A 21,514-nucleotide genomic window follows, 5' to 3' on the forward strand; every position below is an offset into this window, starting at 1 on the left:
CCATTACTCAAGAAAGGGTAAACAAGCCACGAAGCCATCGAGAAGGCTTGGAGTACTTCAGATTTGGGCTCGTTTCTTTAGGCTGAGGAGGACAAATACTAAAAGATTCAGTGGGCAACTTAATCCATTACTAAAATATATGAGATTCTATTCAAGTTCTAAACAAACTTGTAAGGCTCTAACTAGTGCTTCGAAATAAAAGAGAACAACGATAGTCTCCCAATGGATAGTTTTTTTTTTTTACCGTTGATCCTTTTTTTCCCAAAATATAATAATAAAAATTAGATAACGGACATAACTGAAGATATGTAATTCTATGAATTTGGCTCTAGATTATACACAAGAAAAAAAAAAGTTTGGCTAATTGGACTAAATTTGAATATTAGGTTGAAAAATCTTAAAACCAATTACAAAGCCAATAATAATTGGTTATATTATGATGTAAAATTAAAAGATTTATAATATCAATTTGACCGATACACACATGACCATTGATGAGCTTAACCCTGCTCTGGTCGGGGATGTTGCCATATCAACTTCCCTCCGTCGAAAATGTAATATTTCTTGTGTTCTTGAAGATGCCTGAAAACTCTTTACCCATTGTGCTATTCAAACGTCTAAGCATTATTTCCAACACGTTTAATTCAATTTGAATGCAGTCAATACATCATTTTTAGTATATAATTGCTAAAACAAATAAACAGCATAACCATATTTTGTTGAATTAGATTAAAAAAATTACAATTATAAATCTATTATTACTCAAACTAGAACTCGCGCATTGCGAAAAAACATGTTAAGGCGAGATTTTGTGCTTGAAATGGGGCCATGATATGTGATAATGGATAAACATCAATTCTGAAATGGGGCCCAAGAACACAAGTTTTTGTTTGCAGAATATTTAAAAATGATGAAACATAAATTTTCCGCATGGTCAATCTGCCCCCTTCTCCCAACGGCTTTGCACTCGTAATTGTTTTCTGTTTCACTCAGTGATGTCCCAAATCCGAACAACGAAACGAAAAGTTCATTCAATGATACCAGTACATACAGGCGCATAAAAAATACTGGTAAATACGGAAAAGATCAAATGATAAATCAAATAAAGAGACCGCTTATCTTAAACTTCCAATTTTCTGATCCCACAATAGTACAGCAGAACGTGAAGAATGTCATAGCATGTGGGCTTCAAGCATTCCCACCAGCAATATATGCAACGATTGAAGTATGTCCAACTGAATGTTCTTCAATTGTACACGCTTCAGCATTGAAGATCAGCGAATAAAAACGCCACGAGTAAGCACCAAACTACCTTGCACAGCACCTCAGCATCCATGCTCATCATATGGTTCTACTGCTCATGGACCATAAGAATGCACCAAACTACATTTTATGAATCTCCTTTATACAAATAATAATGGTAAAAGAATACCCATCAAAGTTCTGAATGACACACAATTACATCCTCACCTCATTTCAAAAAGCAGAAACAGCCTGAAGAAGAGAGTGAGGACTCCCAGATTTTAGACAGCCATCTTCATATCAATCTTCTGGTGAGGATCATAGCCTATGAGCTCAAAATCAGCAGCCACAAAAGAATCTATATCCTTCTTCTTTGCATTTATCCTAAGAGACTGCATTGGAGTACATTAAGGCAGTCAACAAGGAAAAATGTCAAAAGACAAACTAAAAGAAGTGTCAAACATTACACATACTGGAAAAGGTCTTGGGAGGTTATGGAGCTGCTCCTGCAAAGGCCTCACATGATTGCAGTAAACATGTGCATCCCCAATAACATGGATAAAATCACCCGAAACAAGATCTAACAAGAAAAATAGTGGTATAATAAGGATTGGCCATTTCACTTTTAAATTACTTTTTAAGCTGTATTTTTCTCTAGTGATATTATCAAAACCAATGAACTTTTGAACCTTGAACCTACCTCGACCCAACCTTCAATTGTAAAACAAAATCTTGTTGATAAACTTCTGAAAACAACTCTACCAAAAATACCGTAAAAATTGTTGAATAGTGCATTATATGATAGAATACTACCAAGAATAATAAAAGCATTCCCCTCTTGTACGCAAAACTTTCTCAGTTACTAAAAAAAGGAAAATATAGAACTGAATCAACCTCCCCACTCAACTAATGTCCCAAAAAAATAAATAAATACAAGACATAATATAAACTCTAAACATACAACTGAGCAAAACTTTCTAGGTCAATTTCAGTTTTAAAAAAACTAAACCATGCTTAGGACATGAAAAGTATGATTATTGCCTCCTGGCCCCTGGACAAAGAAGTAGCCAGAGCATAGTATTAAATCTAAGAGAACCACCACCCATTAATTAGCTTAAAGCCATTTATAACCAAATAAAATGGGACACATCATCTTCGTTTACACCTACAAAATGTCAAACATAATGACTATGTATTTAAGCCTACGGCAAATGCTTTGATAATTTGCATACCACAAACATGAGCAATCATGCATGTCAAGAGGGCATAGGATGCAATATTAAATGGCACGCCAAGGCCCATGTCAGCAGATCGTTGATACATTTGACAAGATAATTCCCCATTTGCTACATAGAACTGAAAAAGTTTAAAAAAATAAGAATTAATACATATATAAGGAAGGCGGGAGAGAGAGAGAGTTCTTTTGAAAGAGAAACCCAAAAAAAGCTGCAAACCTGTGCAAACATGTGGCAGGGTGGAAGTGCCATCAATTTAAGATCAGCTGGATTCCATGCAGAGAGAATGATTCGCCGATCATCAGGATTATGCTTTATCTTGTTAATAACATCCAAAAGCTGATCAAATCCTTGGCCGGAGTAGTCAGTATGCATGTTGACATATCTATTAAATGTAACACAGGGAACAAAGAGCTGAGCAATTCCAGATAATGCAATCTATTGACCTACTGAGAAAAAAGGTATAATCCACCTACTTGGCACCAAAATGCCTCCACTGAAATCCATACACTGGTCCCAAGTCACCCTCCTCCCTCTCTGTCAAACCAATTCTGTAATAGGAAATGTAAAGCCAATTACTAAGTACAATGTAAAGAAAAGTGTACTTAGAATTTACCATATATAGTCATGCTTGCCTGTCAAGGTATTCTCTGGATGCATTGCCATCCCATATATGAATGCCTTTTTCCTGCAGCGCCTGTCAGTATAAAATGTTTTGAGAATGAGTTTCATATAATCAAATCTATTATTCCAACAAAAGATTCTTTGATAACTAAACAGCTCATGCAATTGAAACCTTGTGCTTGGAAATTTAGTCTGTAACCCTTTATATCCCACAACAGATAAGCAAGTGCAAACTGTGATATTATTAAACCATCCACAGCATCACAGATACATTAATTTTTTCATTCTACAATATAAAGTCAACTCCAGGAATTTCCTTAATGACTGCCGGATCTAATGCAACTCAACTTATGTTGATAGGCAAAGAGCCAGTGCATACAAGTTCACTGCTGCTTAAGTCTGGCTTTTAACTATTCACAAAAGAACTGAGCAACAATTTAACAAACTCTCCTTGAACATGTGAAACATTTACCACATTTTTTTATATATATATCTTCACATTCTTTCTTAACTATGAAGGTAGTGAGCATAAAAGATAGATTTATTAAATGCAATTATATTATTTAAGTTCAATAAAGTTATAAAAAACAAATAATACTAGGAATGTGAGTTGGCCTGAAAGCTCCTGAGCTTTAAACTTTATCTGTATTCAAACCAAAGCTTGAATAATATAAAACACATCAACCTCATGTTCCCAATATTAGGCTCATGCCAGCTTGTCTGTGACCAAACTAAGAATTCATGTGTGTGTGGAAAAGATTAGCAGAAGATATCATTACCTTGGCACTTGTTGAGCCACTGATGAACCAAAGAAGTTCTTCAACAACCCCTCGCCAAAATACTTTCTACAAATCAAATTCTCTATCAAAATTTACAAATAAGATATTCCTCTTCCCCAATATACATCCAAAGGAAAAACTAAATAATTATCAAAACCAAAGAAAAAAGAAGACAATTCACATGAAAGACTGGTTATTTTATACAGTAGATCGAACACATATTGAACAATAATGTCTATTGCATGCCTTAGTTGTTAGAAGAGGAAAGCTTCTGCGCAGATTGAACCTTGTCTGTGGAGATATAGAGCCAAAGTCAGCATATAAAGTACAGCAATCCTCAATATACCAATTGAAATTTTGAAAAGTTACCTGGCAACCAAATTTTGACAAGGTACCAGTCCCTGTCCTATCATCCCTAGTTGAACCTTCAGAAATGATGTCTTGAACTAGCCTAAGATACATATACTCCTCATGTCTCTCAAAAATCATTTTAGGAAGAAAAGAAAAATTCTTGACCTCAAATTTTAAGGAATCTGAATTATTATCAAAAGGTGGATCAGTATTCTGACTCAGGGACTCTGTTGCAGAACTCCTAACACGCACATATGTTGTGAAAGAGTAGCGGATGTTGTTTTCCACTTTAGGGAAGGATGAGTACCATGGCCGAAATATAGTTGAATCAACTGGAGACATAAAAGTGTCACACTCAATGCTTGACTGAATTTCTGTTATGTGAATAGCTTCACATCCAGGTGCATAGAGAGTTTCTCTGTACATGGAAATTATCAGCCATAGCAGAGAAAGAACTTAACATGAAAGGGAGAGCAGGTGAAGAAAAAAATATTTTGAAAAAAATGTACCTAAATATCTGACCACCTCCTATAATAAATACTTTCTCAATTGACTGAGAATAAGGAGAAGCAGCTAGCAGCTCCAATGCAGAAGATATACTTCCACATATAACAACATTCTCTGCCGTTGCAATATCAAAGCTGCCCGAGCGAGTCAGAACAACATTAAGGCGACCAGAAAGAGGCCTGAACTCAAGAGGGATACTCTCCCATGTTTTCCTTCCCATTACAATGGCATTCTTCTTCCCAGGATCAGATGTTTTCACAGTAATCTCCTTAAAAAATTTGAGATCAGTTGGTAATCTCCAGGGTAATTTTCCACCCTTACCAATGCCCATATCTTGAGTGGCAGCCACTACTACTTGGTAAGTCCTCTGCATGTTCCGTAGTGGATGGACACTGCCATCACTGTCTCCATTGGAGATTACAAAAGAATCACTGGCCATTACCGAACTCAAAAGCCGACAGAATCTTAAAGATGTGGTCGGAAAACAAGGACTGCACAACCAATTATTTTGGAAGTGCAGTGGAATCTGAAACCCAAAAAGCAGTATATTAGAACTAACAACTATAAATGGCACCGCTCATGTACCAACAAAAAATTAAAGAAAAAAAATCACTGTGGGATGAAAGGGACACAGTGTATAACTAAGCAAAGAATGAACAAGAAGGTTATCCAACTAAGAACTAAGTTGCTTCAAAGATGACACCAATGCAGCAAAACAGTGACGACCATTATGATGCTATGTTTTGGCTTCGCGATTTCCCCGTCCGCACAAAGTAAATTTTCTCAAAGACTATGCAATAAAATTTGGAAGCCGCCAAAGCAGTACAACAAAATTTCCCAAAATCTGTTTAACCGCTTAAACTAAATCAAACAAGCGCATATTACACTATAACTGTACAAAACGCATAGACAAGATCAACACACGCAACATATTCACAGTAAAATGGGAAAAAAAACGTAAAACAAAAAATGTGAAGGAGGAACTGACCGATGGCAAGCTGAAACGAGCAATTTTGGAAGGAATGTGACCTAAAAACAAAAAAGTTGGTACAAATTTTCCACGAACCTTTTTAACTGAGGAACAATATCAAAATCCAAACGGGAAGAATAATTATTATATAATAATAGAAAAATGATCAGGATAATATGGTGGTAATCACCATTTCAACGGGAAAGAGCTGAGAGTGGAAAATGGAAACTGAGTGAGAGACTGTAAATGGGAAAAAGCCATTCACCGCTCAAAAAATCAACCCACTGGTTTATAAGTTATGATAATTTTTATAGTTTAATTTGATTAATTAAACTTTTCGTCTTAAAAATTTATAATCTTTACTATAGGTTTTGCTAGTATCAGTCTTATGCTTAAGTTTAAATATTAAAAATAATAAATTTTATTTAAATATTGTATTATATTAAGCATATAAAAATATAATAAAATAAATTTAATTACAGTTTATAACTAAAATACTTAAATTAAATTTTAACCACATGTTGAGGTTAATAATTTATTTTTATTTTTTAACAAGCCTTTCATAATATATTTTATTCAATAGTTTACTTATAATTTTTACTTATTTGATTTTTAAATATTATTTAAATATTGCAATTTTCAACTAATTGTTTTAATAAAAGCATAAAAAAATAAAGTTCAAATTTTCTCAAAGTGATAGAAATTTTAATTTTTAAATTTAAACTTCATCAATAAAAGAGTTAGCACATCAAATCGTGTTATACGTCTAATTTCTGAGTAAAAAAATAAATAAAAAATAGAATAACATATTAAAAATTTAACACGTGAAAATATTTAATGTTTAACAAAATAAAAAATATCCACATTAAATCATAAAGTATGTCATACTCATTTGTGTTGCGCCTCAATATACTGTAATATTACACGTCACATTTTAATATTATACTTTTTTTTTCAACGTTTATTGAATACTATTAAATTAATTCATTTTAATTATTAATTTTTAAATACAATTATTTTTATAGATAATTTTTAAAAAAATATTGTGATAAAAAAGTCAAAATATATGAATTCCATAAGTTAACTTTTCCCATTGTTGTTATGATGGGCGTGGATGACACTTTCGTTTTAGCATCATCTCCAATGTTCATGACATGAATCTGGACTTAGTGGAGCCCCATGTTATGTCCAGCTAAATCCTTTCCACCACCCACCTCAAATTAGTCTAAACAATTCCATAAAAAATAGTCTCTCCAATCAAGCAAAATTTTATAAGTTGAATTTGATTTATTAAATTAAAGAAGAAGCAAACCTACACAACAAAAAATCAAATAAAATTAGACTCAGAGAAATTGTATATACATACATCCTACGTGTGTTAATTATACTTTTTTTGTGTTATACAATTTTAATTTAATTCTTATAGATAAAACTTAACGTGGTCACATATATAATTTTGGAACATCAATGTTTTCTCTTTTTTGGTTATGTTATAATCTTATAAATGTGGAATAGAAGTATGGATGTAGAGAGTACTTAACTGGAAGAAAAATTATGTAACGTAAGAATACGGTGGACAGACAAAAAAGTTGTATGAGATGGTAAGAAATAATATGAGAAGCAACGGAATGGCTTGCATTTCGGCAATCACAACTCCACCTCTCGTATCAACTGAAGCTAACAATTAATCACCTAATTATGAAGACCCTTTCAATGGACAGTGGATAATGACAATAAATAAACATTAAAAAATAGCAAACTCTAAAATTGTCTAGCAGCTGTACCAACCTGGATTACCCTTCGTATCCCATAATGGCAACACTTTTAGAGATATATTTATGTCATATATTTTCACTTTTCCCTTGGTTTTGCAACCCCTACATTCCTGTATCAAGGTATCGTCTCCTGAGATTCTTTCATCCTCTTTCATTAACTATGAACATCATGTTGATTCATAAACTTATGGATACCATTTTAGCATTTCTATTTGCTTGAACAGTATTTGGTCATTAAGATATCTTTCTTTCTTTTTGTCGGTTTTCATTTCGTCCATGCATGCTGATTATAAAGATGTTGATTGTTTTGTTGCATAAAGATTTGGCTTTATATGCTTCTGACTTGTTTTTCGCGGCTAAATCGTGTAGGTGTACGTGAAAGCTCCATTGTGGGTTATTGATGTATTCTAGTACTTGATTTTCTTTTGCCATAGGGCTGCTTTTTTCATTGAATATAAGCTACCACAACATTCAATTAATCATGTGTGACGTTATTGCCGCCCCTGTTGACCGACCCATGAAACTTGGTAAGTGTAATTCCTTAAGTTTTTTGTCATCATTCACTTATATTTCATGCATGCACTATGAAATCTTTATCTATTCTATATGGTTATGTTTATACTAGCTAGAATGTGGAATGATATGCCATAAAATTTTTGCAGGTTTTTAATGTGTGATAATTGATGATGAGAGAAAGTGTCTAAATAGATGATTAGTTGATTATCATATTACATTAAAGCTTATGCATGCCACTTACCAAAATGAGGATCAATGACAGAAATGAACACGATTGTTGACTTCTTCTATGAATTGGTTTCCATTGCAGCAACTCTAATAGGAGTTCAAAACAAAAACAACGGATTGATGTTTATGGTTTATTGAATGTATATATAAAATTGTAAGGATATGAACTCCACAGCCAATAATGCGTGGCACCATTCGTTAGGGAAAATGTTGACCCGATAACAAACAGAAAGCAGTTATAAGTTTAGATGTTATGCTATTGGGAAAACATGCAATTTATATTTGCTAAGGTTGTTAATAGAAACAACAGCAGAAAGATGAAGAAGATGTTTAGCGTATGAATTTCTTGCTTTCTATAATCATCTTATTCAAACATTTAAGAGTAATTTTTTGTTTCTTTCAAACACAGGTAATGAAACTGAGTATTCTGAGGATGAAAGGAAGACAAAGAGGCTCGGGTCGTTCAAGAAGGTGGCAATGAGTGCCTCATCTAAGTTCAAGCATTCCTTTGCCAAGAAGGGGCGCAGGCACAGCAGAATTATGTCTGTTTCTATAGTGGATGAACTTGATGCAGAAGAGTTGCAAGCAGTCGATGCTTTTCGTCAAGCACTTATCTTGGAAGAGCTATTACCCTCAAAACATGATGATCATCACATGATGCTAAGGTAGCCTTCTGACATAGTTTATTGTTCAGTGATTTATTTGTTTATTGCTGTAGCATGAGTAGCTTTGTTTAATGCCTTGTTTTCACAGTTCTAATCTAATGGCCCTATAATTTAACTGTACAATGATCCAGGTTCTTGAGAGCAAGAAAGTTTGACATTGAGAAAACAAAACAAATGTGGGCTGATATGCTCAAGTGGAGGAAGGAATTTGGTGCTGACACTATCACGGAGGTAACCCTATTAAAAAAGGAAAATTACTCTTCATGTTGTGGTATAACTTTTTATTCATGTTAATCATAATTTTTTTGGTCTATAAGGAATTTGAATTCGAGGAACTCCATGAAGTTCTAAAATACTATCCGCAAGGGCATCATGGGGTTGATAAGGATGGACGACCTGTTTACATTGAAAGGTTGGGTCAGGTTGACTCTACCAAGCTGATGCAAGTAACAACAATGGAACGTTATCTCCAGTACCATGTAAAAGAGTTTGAGAGGACCTTTGCTGTTAAGTTGCCTGCCTGTTCCATCGCAGCAAAGAAGCACATTGACCAAAGCACAACTATTTTGGATGTGCAAGGAGTGGTGGGTACAAAACGCTGGCTATTTTTCAGATCTCCAATCCCTCTATCAAAGAAAAGCCAATAACATAAAAAGAGCTATTGTTACACCTTAAAATTTAAATGATAGTCACCATAAATTTAACAAGGCAATGTCCATTTCCAATTACACTTGTGGATATCATATCAATTGATATTATGTATTTTGTGTGTAAAGAAGTTTCACACAATTGCTGACTAGCATGCTTGCTCAGGGTCTTAAAAGTTTGAACAAAGCTGCAAGGGATCTTCTCCAGCGGCTTCAGAAGATTGATGGTGACAACTACCCTGAGGTATTGGTTTATCTTTATAGGCATGGCAACTGTTTGAATGACCTTCTAAATTTAGCCTAATTGAACTTTCCTTTCTACACAGTCTCTGAACCGTATGTTCATCATCAATGCTGGTTCTGGATTTAGGCTATTGTGGAATACCATTAAGTCATTCCTAGATCCCAAGACCACCTCAAAAATCCATGTAAGAATTTTTAGTCTACTTATCAATTTGAACCGAGATCAATTTTAGCCAAGTAGGGATACTGAACAATTAATGACTTATTAATCAGGTCCTAGGTAACAAATACCAGAGCAAGTTGCTTGAAATCATTGATGCCAGGTTATATTTATCTCCTTTCTCATTGAAGCATTTTATTTCATACTCATCTCCGTAGAAATTTAGGCTATCCAAGGTCTTGCTGTGACATAAATTGGACTTGAGTAATGTCATCTCTCCTTGATCAAATTCATTGATTTGTAAATAGTTATTCCATTGTGGCACTGGCATTACTCCTTATGACTATAAATAACACTGTTGTCTATTGTATTTACCAGTGAACTCCCAGAATTCTTGGGTGGTACTTGTACTTGTGCAGATAAAGGTGGCTGTATGCTTTCTGACAAGGGGCCTTGGAATGACCCTGATATCTTGAAGGTAGTTTACTGCAGAAACATCACTTTCTTTAGTTATATATATAGCAAAGAAAAACAATAAGGCATTTTCCTCTGAATGAATTAGATGGTTCAAAATGGAGAGGGCAAATGCCGGAGAAAAACCTTATCTGGCATTCAGGAGAAAACAATCATAGAAGATGAAACAGCACGTCATAATGTAATAAGTTTTCCACTTTTTGGCAATTTCAGAATGCAAAGCTTTGTCCTAAAACTTGTATTTATTTGTCAGAATATTTGTTAACTTAGTATACTTTTTTTGCCTATAATATTAAGGGATGCAAAGAATCATTTCCGGAGACATACGATGTGCCATGTATATCGCCAAAAGTAAGTTTCATTACATGATATAACGTAAATCAAAATTTCAGAGGTCATACTAATTTCTCCAGTTTCTAGTTCCACAGCTAACCTGTTTTTTTGGGAATTATATGCATTGCAGGTCTTAAAGCAATGTGGTGCTTATCAATATGACGCATTTGACCCAGTCCTTGACAAGCCAGTTGATCCATCTTGGAAGAATGATAAAAATGCACTTTCTAAAGGTATTAAAAATAAGTAAATTCAGTGGTAGTTGCTCAAAAATAGGTAATTTTTACATAATGAGTTGCAAACTAAAGTTGTTGCATTAAGAAAGGAGAGTTGTTTATACAAACAAATGTTGCATGTCAGACAACGAGACTTGCACGCATGCACATATATGAATTTATAAAGTAAAAGAAAAATTATCAGATCCTTTTCCAACTGTGGGGATAAAGGTGCTAAGTACTCACTCATATATGATTGTTCTTACGTCTATGTGAATGAATTTTCCCTTACACTGCTGCCCAATGCGTCATGTCTGTTGCTTTTGTATATGGATTTGAACAATATCATCGGTGTTTTTCTTCATGAACAAGCAAGCTATCATTTTAATCTGACTGTTAAAATTATAACTTCATTTTTCAAAAGTTGCAGATTGTTTCCCAAACAATAATAGCAAGATGTCTGATGGGGCTAGCAATCAGTTTGTCGGTGGAATCATGGCCTTTGTTATGGGAATTGTAACCATGATCCGCATGACAAAGAACATGCCAAGGAAAATCACTGAAGCAGCACTCTATGGCAGCACAGTATATTATGATGGCACTATGATGAAAGCGCCCACCATTTCTAACAATGATTACATGGCCATGATGAAGCGCATGGCAGAACTAGAAGAGAAAATAACTGTTCTCAGCATGAAACCAGTCATGCCACCCGAAAAGGAGGCAATGCTGAATAATGCTCTTAGCAGAGTCAGTACTCTGGAACAAGAGTTGGCTTCAACCAAAAAGGTTTAGTGGCTTTCCTAGATACTTGAATGCCCTGAATATTTGGGGAATGAAATTAATGCTAACATATTTGAAGTTTATGTTGCTTCCTATTTTGGCTTTAGGCACTTGATGATGCCCTTGCTCGACAAGTAGACCTCCAAGCTCAAATTGATAAGAAAAAGAAGAAAAAGAAGCTGGTACGTCATACCTGCCACATTTCTTTAAAATTCGTCTATATAGTATCTAGTACTTCTGTTAACACACTTCTGGGTTTGTGAGTACAGTTCCGCTTCCACTGGTAAGGTCATGACCGTGTTTTGCTGTGTGACATCAAATATTTTACATCAGGAAGAGTTGTAATTTTATATACCACCAGCCTCATCGAGTGCCTATCGCACTCAGCTGTTTGCTTTATTCGATATTTGTTTAAAAACTTCTGTGCAATATAACCGTGTGCCATTTCTTGACAATTCTGTACATCTTGAATAAAACAAGGCACGTTTCAATTTAAGAAAAATCAGATTAGCTTGCTTTCCAAATTATTGGTCTCAAAGCCATTGAAAGTAACACTATTTTTGCTTTATCATTGTAACCCTTCGGCTTAGCAAATCTTCAAATTCCATGCAAAAGATGTTTTCGGAACTATTTTGAACATCCAAATCATCATGAACCGTATTTTCCTTCTTTTACTTAAATCAAATTTATAAGTAAAAGCCCCAAAAATAAAATACTAAAACCTTGTTTTCTTCCCTAAAATCTACCCTTTGCTAAAAAGGAAGAGTTTCTTCGAACCATCTTGTCAACAACTACAACCAAAATAATTTTATCAACTGAATGTACATCCGTCATATCTGCGACCGAAGACATTTTAGAAACACTAATTCATTGCTCATGTGACACGGCTTTTTTAACGCTTAGCAAAAAAGATCAGCCTGGCTCCAAAAAATCTTAGCAAGATTGTCAACACCCCTAGTGACCAACTAGGAAGCCATCACAGGAAAGAATGACAGAGCAACATTTTACTATTATAGAAAGCGGATCTACAAAAAACCGAAGGACAAAAAGTAACAGGCAATCCTAGTCAAGTTCAAGCATCAGTTTCGCATCCCACCAATTTTAGCATCATTGAGAAAATACTCGGTGCAAGTAAATGAGAAGGCTTTTCAACCAAGGTAAACAAATTAAACACAAGGATAAAAGAAGGTAGCCACGACCAAAACAAAAAAGCTTGTGTTTTACAAGCCAGTAATCGTTCTGGATATACACACATTGAAACAATTTTCCATTACTTTTACTCATGTTGTACTGAAGATCAGTGGTCAGAGTTACATGATGTGAAAAGTGTCTCCTTAAAAGCAACCATGCTTAGAGAAACATCCTCCTCTGCAGAATCTCTTCTTCAGAAATAAATTTCACCAGCAAAACTTCTTTTTCTGATTAAAATAAAGCAAATGAAGGAAATAGAAATATCAAAAAACTGAAAAATGATCCTTTAAGGTTTTAACTTTGTTCAAAAGATACAGTAGCCAACTTACCCGTAACTTGGCTTCTTCTTGTCTGTCAATGTAAGCAAGCAGCTCTTCCTGCCTCATTAACGCATCATAGAGAGCCTAAGCACAAATCACCAAATTCAAAGATCAGGACCAAACTCAGATAAGGAATCAATATGATACTGTATTCTTCCCATCCCAACCCTATACTATGCCATTTTGAAATGCACAAACAAGCCTCAATTCCAGGCAGTTAGCAAACTTTCTTTCTAAAAATGTAGCACAATGTGCAATCAGAGTCACAAAGCAATGGCATGTTTTTAGTTTTAAATTTAAAGAAGGAATGGAATATATCAATGCTTTACACATGTACTCCATAACTATTAAGTGGATTGCTACGGCAGTATATTCTTCAATAGCAGTGAAAAACAAACATGTAGCATCCTACCTTTTTAGTAGCAATTAACTCAGCTTCTAAAGCATCCACCCGGCAAACAGCAGCATTCAACAATTCCTCTTTCTCATAAGGCATCTCAGATGGCTTAGATTGGAGTGTGTCAACCTTCTCTTCAAGCTCACCTAACCTCTTCAGCATGGAGGGAAGAAGATTTTCCTCTGTACATGTTGGAGTTGATGGAGGAAGAACCTCCTTGTTTGTCGTATCAAGAGTTGGTTCTGAAGTACTCTGATCATCATTAGATGATAATGCAGGAAGTTTCTTGGTCACACGGCACGCAACTTGACGAAAAAGAGCAAATATGGTCAAGAAGAATACGGACAGTGCTACCCAAATCCGAGCTTGAACCCCTTCTGGAGTTTTCTTAGTGTCAAGAAGAGGAGGCGCTCCTGAATTGAAATTAAATTTAAATTTGTAGAGAAAATTGTGTCAAAATAATTCAAATCAAGAAAGCAAGTTACACTATCAAGCAACATAACTTAAACTCTTGAATACATGTGCATGAATGGTTTCTCTCTCCAATAGACCCCATCACGTAAAGCCCTTTGAGATTTAATTGAAGACAAGTCTGGAACTGGATACTATGTCAAGGATCTATAGTTGTCAATCCTAGCATGGCAGTGAATAGCAAAAGACCATTATACTGAAGATTATGTATGCAAGATATTTTATACTATACACATATAAATACTTGAAAAAAATCCCAAAATTAAAGGCATGTCCATCATTTATAATGGAAAGAAGCAACATAGTCTACAGACACAATCATCATAGATCTAAGGCAAAATTAATAACTCAATAACAACCAAAGTGAAGAAGCATGAAGCCTATCAAAATATCGTAACCTTAGGAGCATTTGTACAATTGGATGAACTTTCAGTGAATAAGCAAAATGAAAGGATTCATCAAAAGGGTCCATCAATAAATACTAGGTCAAAAGTTACTAACCTTTTGAAGTGTAAGACCTCTGTAGAGATGCTTGCTTCTTCCAGCCAGCATCAACAGGTTTGTCTACCATGGGTACGTATTCATCATACCCAGACAAGTTACTGGCATAGCTTGATTTTCCAACTATCTTAGCCTGACAAAAAACACAAATGCAAACAACTTTATATTTTGGTATAAAACAGAGAAATCATCTGAAAAGGTTTCCAAACATTTTATTTTTATCATCATCATGATATTTTTTAGTATTGTGGACCACTTTCTAATTATTGTACATTTAAATTAGTACATGATATAATAAGTGCAAGAATTATGAAACAAATTTTATTGCGTAATAAATGCAAGGCAGCAGAGGGTGCACACAATAAGACAATCAATAGCAACTTCAATAACAGGTCAAACACTCACTTCCTCACGGACCGGGGTCAACCTAAGGTGTGAATAACTCTTCATCGCTTTTGGAGAGGATATATCTTCAGCTTCTGACCCTGATTCAGCAGTAGATGTATCACTGCCTTTTACCTGTTAGGTAGAGGTAACAAAATTAAAAAATGATAAATGATTAGCAGGACATTGAGCAAAAGGTATGAAGGCATCAAATTTGGCTCCATCAAAAACAGAATTACCATAGGGTATCCTGGCTTGGCATATGCAATAACCTTCCCCTCACTGTTAAGAACTTTTACAACTTGCCTTGCCCTCCGTGCTTCACCATTAATAACCATCTGCAGAAAGTTCATATGCAATCAACTGTCAGCCTATTATATTGTCAGATTGACATATTATACCATCTACCAAACCCATAGAAAATTAACCAAGAACAGCATATAACCTTCAATATTTCAGGGTTTTTCCAGGGCCCTTTATCAGATCTAAGACAACCCCCCTGATCTGCACAAGTGCAGGAACCTCCGAGAAATTCTGGCAACTCACTTCATTAATTGCACAATAATATTAGGCATTATAAGTGTCATGTAAATTGCAGCAAAGCAAAAAATTATGAAGCATCAGTCAATAGAAAAGAAAAACATCAATATAAAAATTCTAAACTGCAGAGATTAATCTAAAAACATATAAAAAATGGAGTCACTAAGTACCTGGCATCAATTATTTCAAGCAATTTGCTTTGATACTTGTTTCCAAGAACCTAAGTAATGTCATCAAGCAGTGTCAGCAGCATTATACCACCAATAAACAAACCTTTAAATAGCTAGAAGATGGCATGTTTACATACATGAATCTTTGAAGTTGTTCTGGGATCAAGGAAAGATTTGACGGTGTTCCACAACAGCCTAAAACCAGGGCCAGCATTTATAATAAACATTTGGCAAAGTGTCTGTATCATATTAATAAAATAAAAGAATCATTAGTCACTGTGATCATGATCTGTCTTCTTTCCAATAACTGATGAAATCAACATTCAAAAAGAAACTAGCAAAAATTACTTATGAAACATGACAACACACCTCAGGGTAATTATCACCGTCAACCTTCTGCAACCGTGTAATAAGTTCCCGGGCAGACTTTGTAAAGTTCTTAAGGCCCTAATAATGTCAAATATATAACAAATAAGTTATTTGTATGTTATAGAACTTCGATTTACAGTCAATGCAAGCAAATAGGAATAATTACAGTAAACACACCACTCCATGAACATCTAAGATCGTGGTGCTGGAATCGATGTGCCTCTTGGCAGCAATAGTGCAAGCAGGAAACTTTATTGCAAAAGCTTTCTCAAACTCTTGCACATGGTACTTTACGTATCTATCCATAGTTGTAACTTGCATAAGTTTGTTTGGATCAACTTTTCCCAGTCTTTCAATATAAACAGGTCTTCCCTCCTTATCAACACCGTGATGGCCATGTGGATAATACTTCACAACTTCATCCAACTCTTTGAACTCAAAATCCTGATGAAAACATGAAGTAGTAGGTAAGGCAATGAACCACTGTAAAAAAGTATGTCTTGTTCCTTTTACTTAAACTTGAAGAAGCATAACTGCAAAAGCCAAATGAATGTCCCAAACTGTACCCTCATTTACCTGCAGAATAGTGTCAGCACCAAACTCCTTCCGCCATTGTAGCATGTCAGCCCACATATGTTTTGCTTTTTCAATATCGAATTTCCTTGCTTTCAGAAATCTTTAGAATAACAAAATCGAGAAAATACAGACGTAAGCTCATTTGGCCAAAATCTTTAACACCAAACTAGGGTTTCACTTTTATTTTCTTACCCCAGAAAATTAGAATGTCCCGCAGCTCCACATATAAATTTACTGGAGAAGAATAAATTTATAACTGAAAATTAATTTAAAAAATAACTCCTTGAAGTACCTTAACATCATATGGTAATCATCAAACGCTTCTGGAAGCAATTCGTCCATAATCAAGGATTGGCGAAAGGCATCGACAGACTGCAACTCCTCAAAATCGCGAACATCCTCAATGGAAACGGAGCTAACACGGCCATCGCTTTTTCTCCGGCCACTCTTCTTCCTAAGAGAATGCTTGAATTTGGAGGAAGCATTGAGCGCTTTCTTTTTCAGGGATCCAATTCTCGTCCTCCTTTCATCCTCAGAGTTCTCAAAGTCAGATCTCCTCTCCCTCTTCTCATCACTGCCCGAAAACCCCTCAAAACCTGCACCAATCAACAACTAGTAACGAAACCCCCAATATTTTCTCACACTGACCGATAATTGTAAAGAATTAAAAGAAAAGGGGACTCACAAGGTCTGGCAAAACGATCGAGGGGACCGGACATTGTAGTTACGATGATCAATTGCGACACAAACACATACAGGATTCGGAAACCCTAAGAAATTGAGCTTCGATTCGAAGGTAATTTGGGAGCTTGCTTGATCCGGAATATTGTCGGAGAGAAGTAATATTAAAGAGTTAATTAAAATAAATTAGAAAGAATAAACAATCGTCGGCGACAGCTAGAGACAGGAAAAGGAAGAGAGCGCGTGGCGTTGTTGGTGTTATAGGAGCTGGAGAAGGAAGAGGGTTGAGAGAAGGAGGAGCACTGTGGGTCCCACTTGTTGAGTGTTTCCGACACGTGGCGGTGGCAAGCGTGAGAGGTCAGAGAATGAGGCAATAGGGAAAGCACTCGTACTTCTTCATTCCCTGTGCTCTGTCAAACGCGCCAGCTTTACAAAACTCATAATAATACACTCTCATTTAAATCTAATCATTTTTTGTTAAAAATATATAATATTACAGAATTTAGTATATTTTTCATAAATTTTATTGTGTTCAAGTTTTTATTATATAACTGATTAAAAATATTAATTTTTTAAACTACAAAATTTTTTTATTGAATAAAATCATTGTAACCAATAAAACGTTTAACTTAACTATTAGTAATATTAATTGTGTTAAATATTTAAAATATATATACCTGATTGAATCTTAAATTGCATTTCTTGCAATTAAACTTTCTTGTCTCGATCAAATAGACTTTGTATACCAAAATAAAGAAATCAACTTTATTTCCATACGAACACCGAAGATCAACTTGACTTTTTTTTTTTATGGGTCACAAATCACGATCAACTTGACTTATATAGCAGAAATAAGGAGGAAAAAACGTGTGTATGTATATAACAATAAATATAAACCTACTTGACTTATATATAGAATTTGCATTTCTTACTCATCAATCATACTCAATAAATAATTAACTCGGTGAGAGTTTTCGACTTGAAGATTTCTTATCTACTAACCGTATAAGCAAACATTTATTATCATAATTTAATTTTTATAAATCGTGAATATAAAAATGTCATATACGTATATGTATGTTACAATCTAATATATTACTATTCTATATAACATGTGGTTATTGATATTTAGCATCTGTCTTTTAATTTTAAAATTATTATTGTCACAAATACTCATAAACTGTTTTTATTTTTATTTATTTAGTAATTATATATTGTTTTAATTTTAAAAAATTATATTTTAAATCGAACTTAATTAAAAAATACCCACATACAAGATATACTTGTTAACGTGGTTCTCTCTCTCTCAAAATGCTATGAAATCTTTTCATGTATTTTTTTATCTATAAAAATTATTACATTATCTTAAAAAGATACCAACATCTTGACATTATTGTCCTCGTGAAAAGGTATAACGAAATTAAAAATGACTAAGATTTTAACCTTCGGCCCAGTGAAAAGGCACACAATTTCAAAACTAATTCGCCTTCGCCCTTCGGTTTCATTGAAGAGCTGCAGCCAACTATTACTGTACAGTATACATTAGTCATTCTTTTTAAATAAGTTGCATTTTTTTTATTTAAGTTAAAATATTTTCTGCGTAAATTTTCAAGACTGTATTAAGTTTTAGTAGTATAAGTTTTTTTTTTACCCCTTTTTTTAAGATATAATGTATTGACGTATCCCTTTGTCCATTTACACTGTATGTACCAGAAATATATATCTTTCAATTCAAATAACATTATCTCAAATAAAAAAATACTTATAGTTTAAACTTAAAAAGAAATTGCTTATGTTTTAGAACTAGAGATTATTAGTGTAAGGGTGTCATTTTCCAAGTAGTCCATATTCTACAAATTGAATTTATTGAATAGTAATTAACTTAACTTGTACGATTAAGCATCTAGTTTTTTTAAAGTTTAATATATGAATTTTAATTTAAAATTATTAAATATGATTAAGATGTGTATTTAAGTTAATAAAATTTATATTAAAACGTGCCATGTTATATAAAATTAAGTTTAAATGGTAAATAAACTTTATTCGTATTAATCCGGAGAGTCAGAAGCAAGTAATATTAGCTAGAATCCAAAAAAGAGTTTCACCATGCGTTTATATTAATGTCGGGTACGGACGTGACTTTAATGTGTAGTCGACAAATATTTGCAGGTGTTAAAAAAAAACTAAAAGAAGACAATATTATGCACTCTGCATTGCTTAGGCACCAAAAAACACTGTTCTTTTTCTAAGGGAATGAAAAAATAATAATTTTTACGAGTCAAAATAGTTATATAGTAAATATTATTTTTACTTAAATTAAATACATTTTTTATTAATATCAATACTTTATAATAATAAATATGCAAATGTTTTACTTATTTGACCGGGAAAAAGATCAAAGGCACGCTCAAGGCATCCGAATCTTCTGCACTGGGATCCACCAGGTTTGTCTTTTGCTTTTCAGTTCACTTATTTGACCAGCTTTTCCTGTTATCATCGGTCCTCTTTTACTTTTAGTAAAATATATTTTTAATTTTACCCTTTATAAAATATATATTTTAATCTTTATAAATGGGGAAATTATATTTCATTTTTTAGTAGTTTTTATATATTTTTATAAAATTAAGTGTTAACAAATAATGTTAGAGGAAGTTTAAGTAACATGGAAATATAGAATTACATAAGATAGAGTATAATTTACTCTTGATAAATATACTTGAGCTTAATTTTAGTATTTAAATTTTTTTTATTTGATTCTTGTAAATTTAAAATATTTTAAAATGTATTTTTTTTATCACTGCTATCTATTAGTGACTTAATATACAGTTACACGTGTTATATTACAGGTCACTTAGAAAATTTTATTAAGTAAATATATGTTATGTTATTATTAAATAATGTATTAAAAAATTAAGAAGTTATTATTAAAAAATTAAAATTAATCTGTACTGGAAAAAAAATATGTAAGCGAATATCTTTCAAAATAGAAATAAAAGGCTTTCAAATTTTATTTTTATTTGTCTATTTTACAGCACGTCAACAAATTTAAACAAACATAAATGAGAGTAAATAGTTTCTTTAAAAATAAACAGATAAAAAATGAAGTCAGTATTTAAAAAATAATAACAAAAAAATCACAATGCAACAAGCATAATTTTTCTTCTTTATGAAGTTATAACGTAATTCTGATATCCTCTATCATTTACCATAAGTTTGATTTTTCAAGGCTTTTTAAATGAAAAAAAAAATGCTATTCTTAATTTATATTTTTATAACAAAATTTATAACCAGCACAGAAATAGGAAGAAATAAATAATGGGATAAAATGTGTGATGTAATTGTAAGGGAAAAAAAAAACGTATTGCAAAAATAAAAGTGAGGATATGAATTTTAAAAAAATATTTATTTTTAAACTATGAGTTTGGGTGACACAGTGGATGATTATACCAATAAATGAAAGTATCAAAAGATTATGTAAATCCACGGGAAAATTATTTATATAAGAGAATTGTATAAAGTTGAGGTGTTAGAAACATTTAAAGACTGATTTCATGGTTAAAAAGTGTTTAAATCGTGTCAAAAGCATTTATCTTTAACTCAATATTCATTATATTTTGATGCTTGGAAAAATGAACTCTAACTAAAAAATAATGAATAACAAAGATTTAAGTTAGATAAATGATTGTTTATTTATATTTATTTATTCGTAATTTATTTTTAATTTATTTTATAGAAGGAGCAAGTTATAAAAGTTATAAAGTTCAAGGATTAATTGGAATACAAAACTAATAATATTGCATAAATAATGAATCTAAAATTAAAGTTCAGGGTGTCTAATTATAAACAAATTATAAAATTTAATAATCAATATAAACAATCCTTTTATGCAATATTAGGTTTGAGTGAACACGAACTCATTCGTTTACGATATTTGTAAACAATTGTTTTAATTCATAAATAAATAAAGTATCTCGTCTTTTTTTTATATTTACAAATATTAAATAAAACTATTTTTTAACATTTTTATTAAATATTAAAATAATATTATAGAATGATATATCTCTTCCAGTCTTGCTCCAGCCATGGGAATTCATGAAGCTCTAAAGGGGTAAATGGTTCTGAATTTTATAAATTACAATATGAAAAATGTCATCATGCAATTTATTA

General features: G+C 33.1%; 3 protein-coding genes across 8 annotated transcripts; 1 reads left to right on the forward strand and 2 right to left on the reverse strand.

The window, feature by feature from the left end:
• Positions 1–1,001: 1,001 nt before the first annotated feature.
• On the reverse strand, positions 1,002–5,991 carry LOC113864826 (bifunctional dihydrofolate reductase-thymidylate synthase). Of its 5 annotated transcripts, none has more exons than XM_027498984.1 (12): positions 5,727–5,969; positions 4,741–5,264; positions 4,250–4,649; positions 4,127–4,171; positions 3,881–3,946; positions 3,113–3,174; positions 2,954–3,028; positions 2,697–2,862; positions 2,475–2,598; positions 1,716–1,822; positions 1,471–1,634; positions 1,002–1,354 (listed from the first exon to the last, which is right to left on the reverse strand). In XM_027498984.1, the coding sequence occupies exons 2-11, from the start codon at positions 5,175–5,177 to the stop codon at positions 1,524–1,526; spliced, it is 1,593 nt and encodes a 530-aa protein (XP_027354785.1). In that variant the 5' UTR covers positions 5,178–5,264; positions 5,727–5,969; the 3' UTR covers positions 1,002–1,354; positions 1,471–1,523. The 5 variants fall into 5 exon arrangements, with proteins under 5 accessions (XP_027354785.1, XP_027354787.1, XP_027354784.1 ...); XM_027498983.1 differs by having other exon boundaries at positions 1,310–1,383; positions 5,727–5,864; XM_027498985.1 differs by having other exon boundaries at positions 1,310–1,383; positions 4,741–5,139; positions 5,727–5,824.
• A 1,973-nt stretch (positions 5,992–7,964) lies between these two features.
• On the forward strand, positions 7,965–12,034 carry LOC113864976 (phosphatidylinositol/phosphatidylcholine transfer protein SFH3-like). The gene is made up of 14 exons (XM_027499257.1): positions 7,965–8,010; positions 8,637–8,892; positions 9,024–9,123; positions 9,210–9,476; positions 9,706–9,783; positions 9,866–9,967; positions 10,056–10,105; positions 10,321–10,420; positions 10,505–10,597; positions 10,714–10,767; positions 10,889–10,982; positions 11,395–11,753; positions 11,855–11,929; positions 12,017–12,034. The coding sequence occupies exons 1-14, from the start codon at positions 7,965–7,967 to the stop codon at positions 12,032–12,034; spliced, it is 1,692 nt and encodes a 563-aa protein (XP_027355058.1).
• A 765-nt stretch (positions 12,035–12,799) lies between these two features.
• Positions 12,800–17,806, reverse strand: LOC113865960 (phosphatidylinositol/phosphatidylcholine transfer protein SFH8-like). 2 transcript variants are annotated; one of them, XM_027500794.1, is made up of 14 exons: positions 17,352–17,604; positions 16,959–17,262; positions 16,667–16,766; positions 16,268–16,534; positions 16,091–16,168; positions 15,859–15,960; positions 15,722–15,771; positions 15,457–15,556; positions 15,251–15,349; positions 15,033–15,146; positions 14,628–14,760; positions 13,671–14,068; positions 13,264–13,342; positions 12,800–13,165 (listed from the first exon to the last, which is right to left on the reverse strand). In XM_027500794.1, the coding sequence occupies exons 1-14, from the start codon at positions 17,383–17,385 to the stop codon at positions 13,098–13,100; spliced, it is 1,926 nt and encodes a 641-aa protein (XP_027356595.1). In that variant the 5' UTR covers positions 17,386–17,604; the 3' UTR covers positions 12,800–13,097. The 2 variants fall into 2 exon arrangements, with proteins under 2 accessions (XP_027356595.1, XP_027356596.1); XM_027500795.1 differs by having other exon boundaries at positions 12,896–13,165; positions 13,268–13,342; positions 17,352–17,806.
• Positions 17,807–21,514: the final 3,708 nt, after the last annotated feature.

Source organism: Abrus precatorius, unplaced genomic scaffold (genome assembly GCF_003935025.1).
Source record: "Abrus precatorius isolate BTA unplaced genomic scaffold, Abrus_2018 Scaffold4, whole genome shotgun sequence".
Lineage (NCBI taxonomy): Eukaryota > Viridiplantae > Streptophyta > Magnoliopsida > Fabales > Fabaceae > Abrus > Abrus precatorius.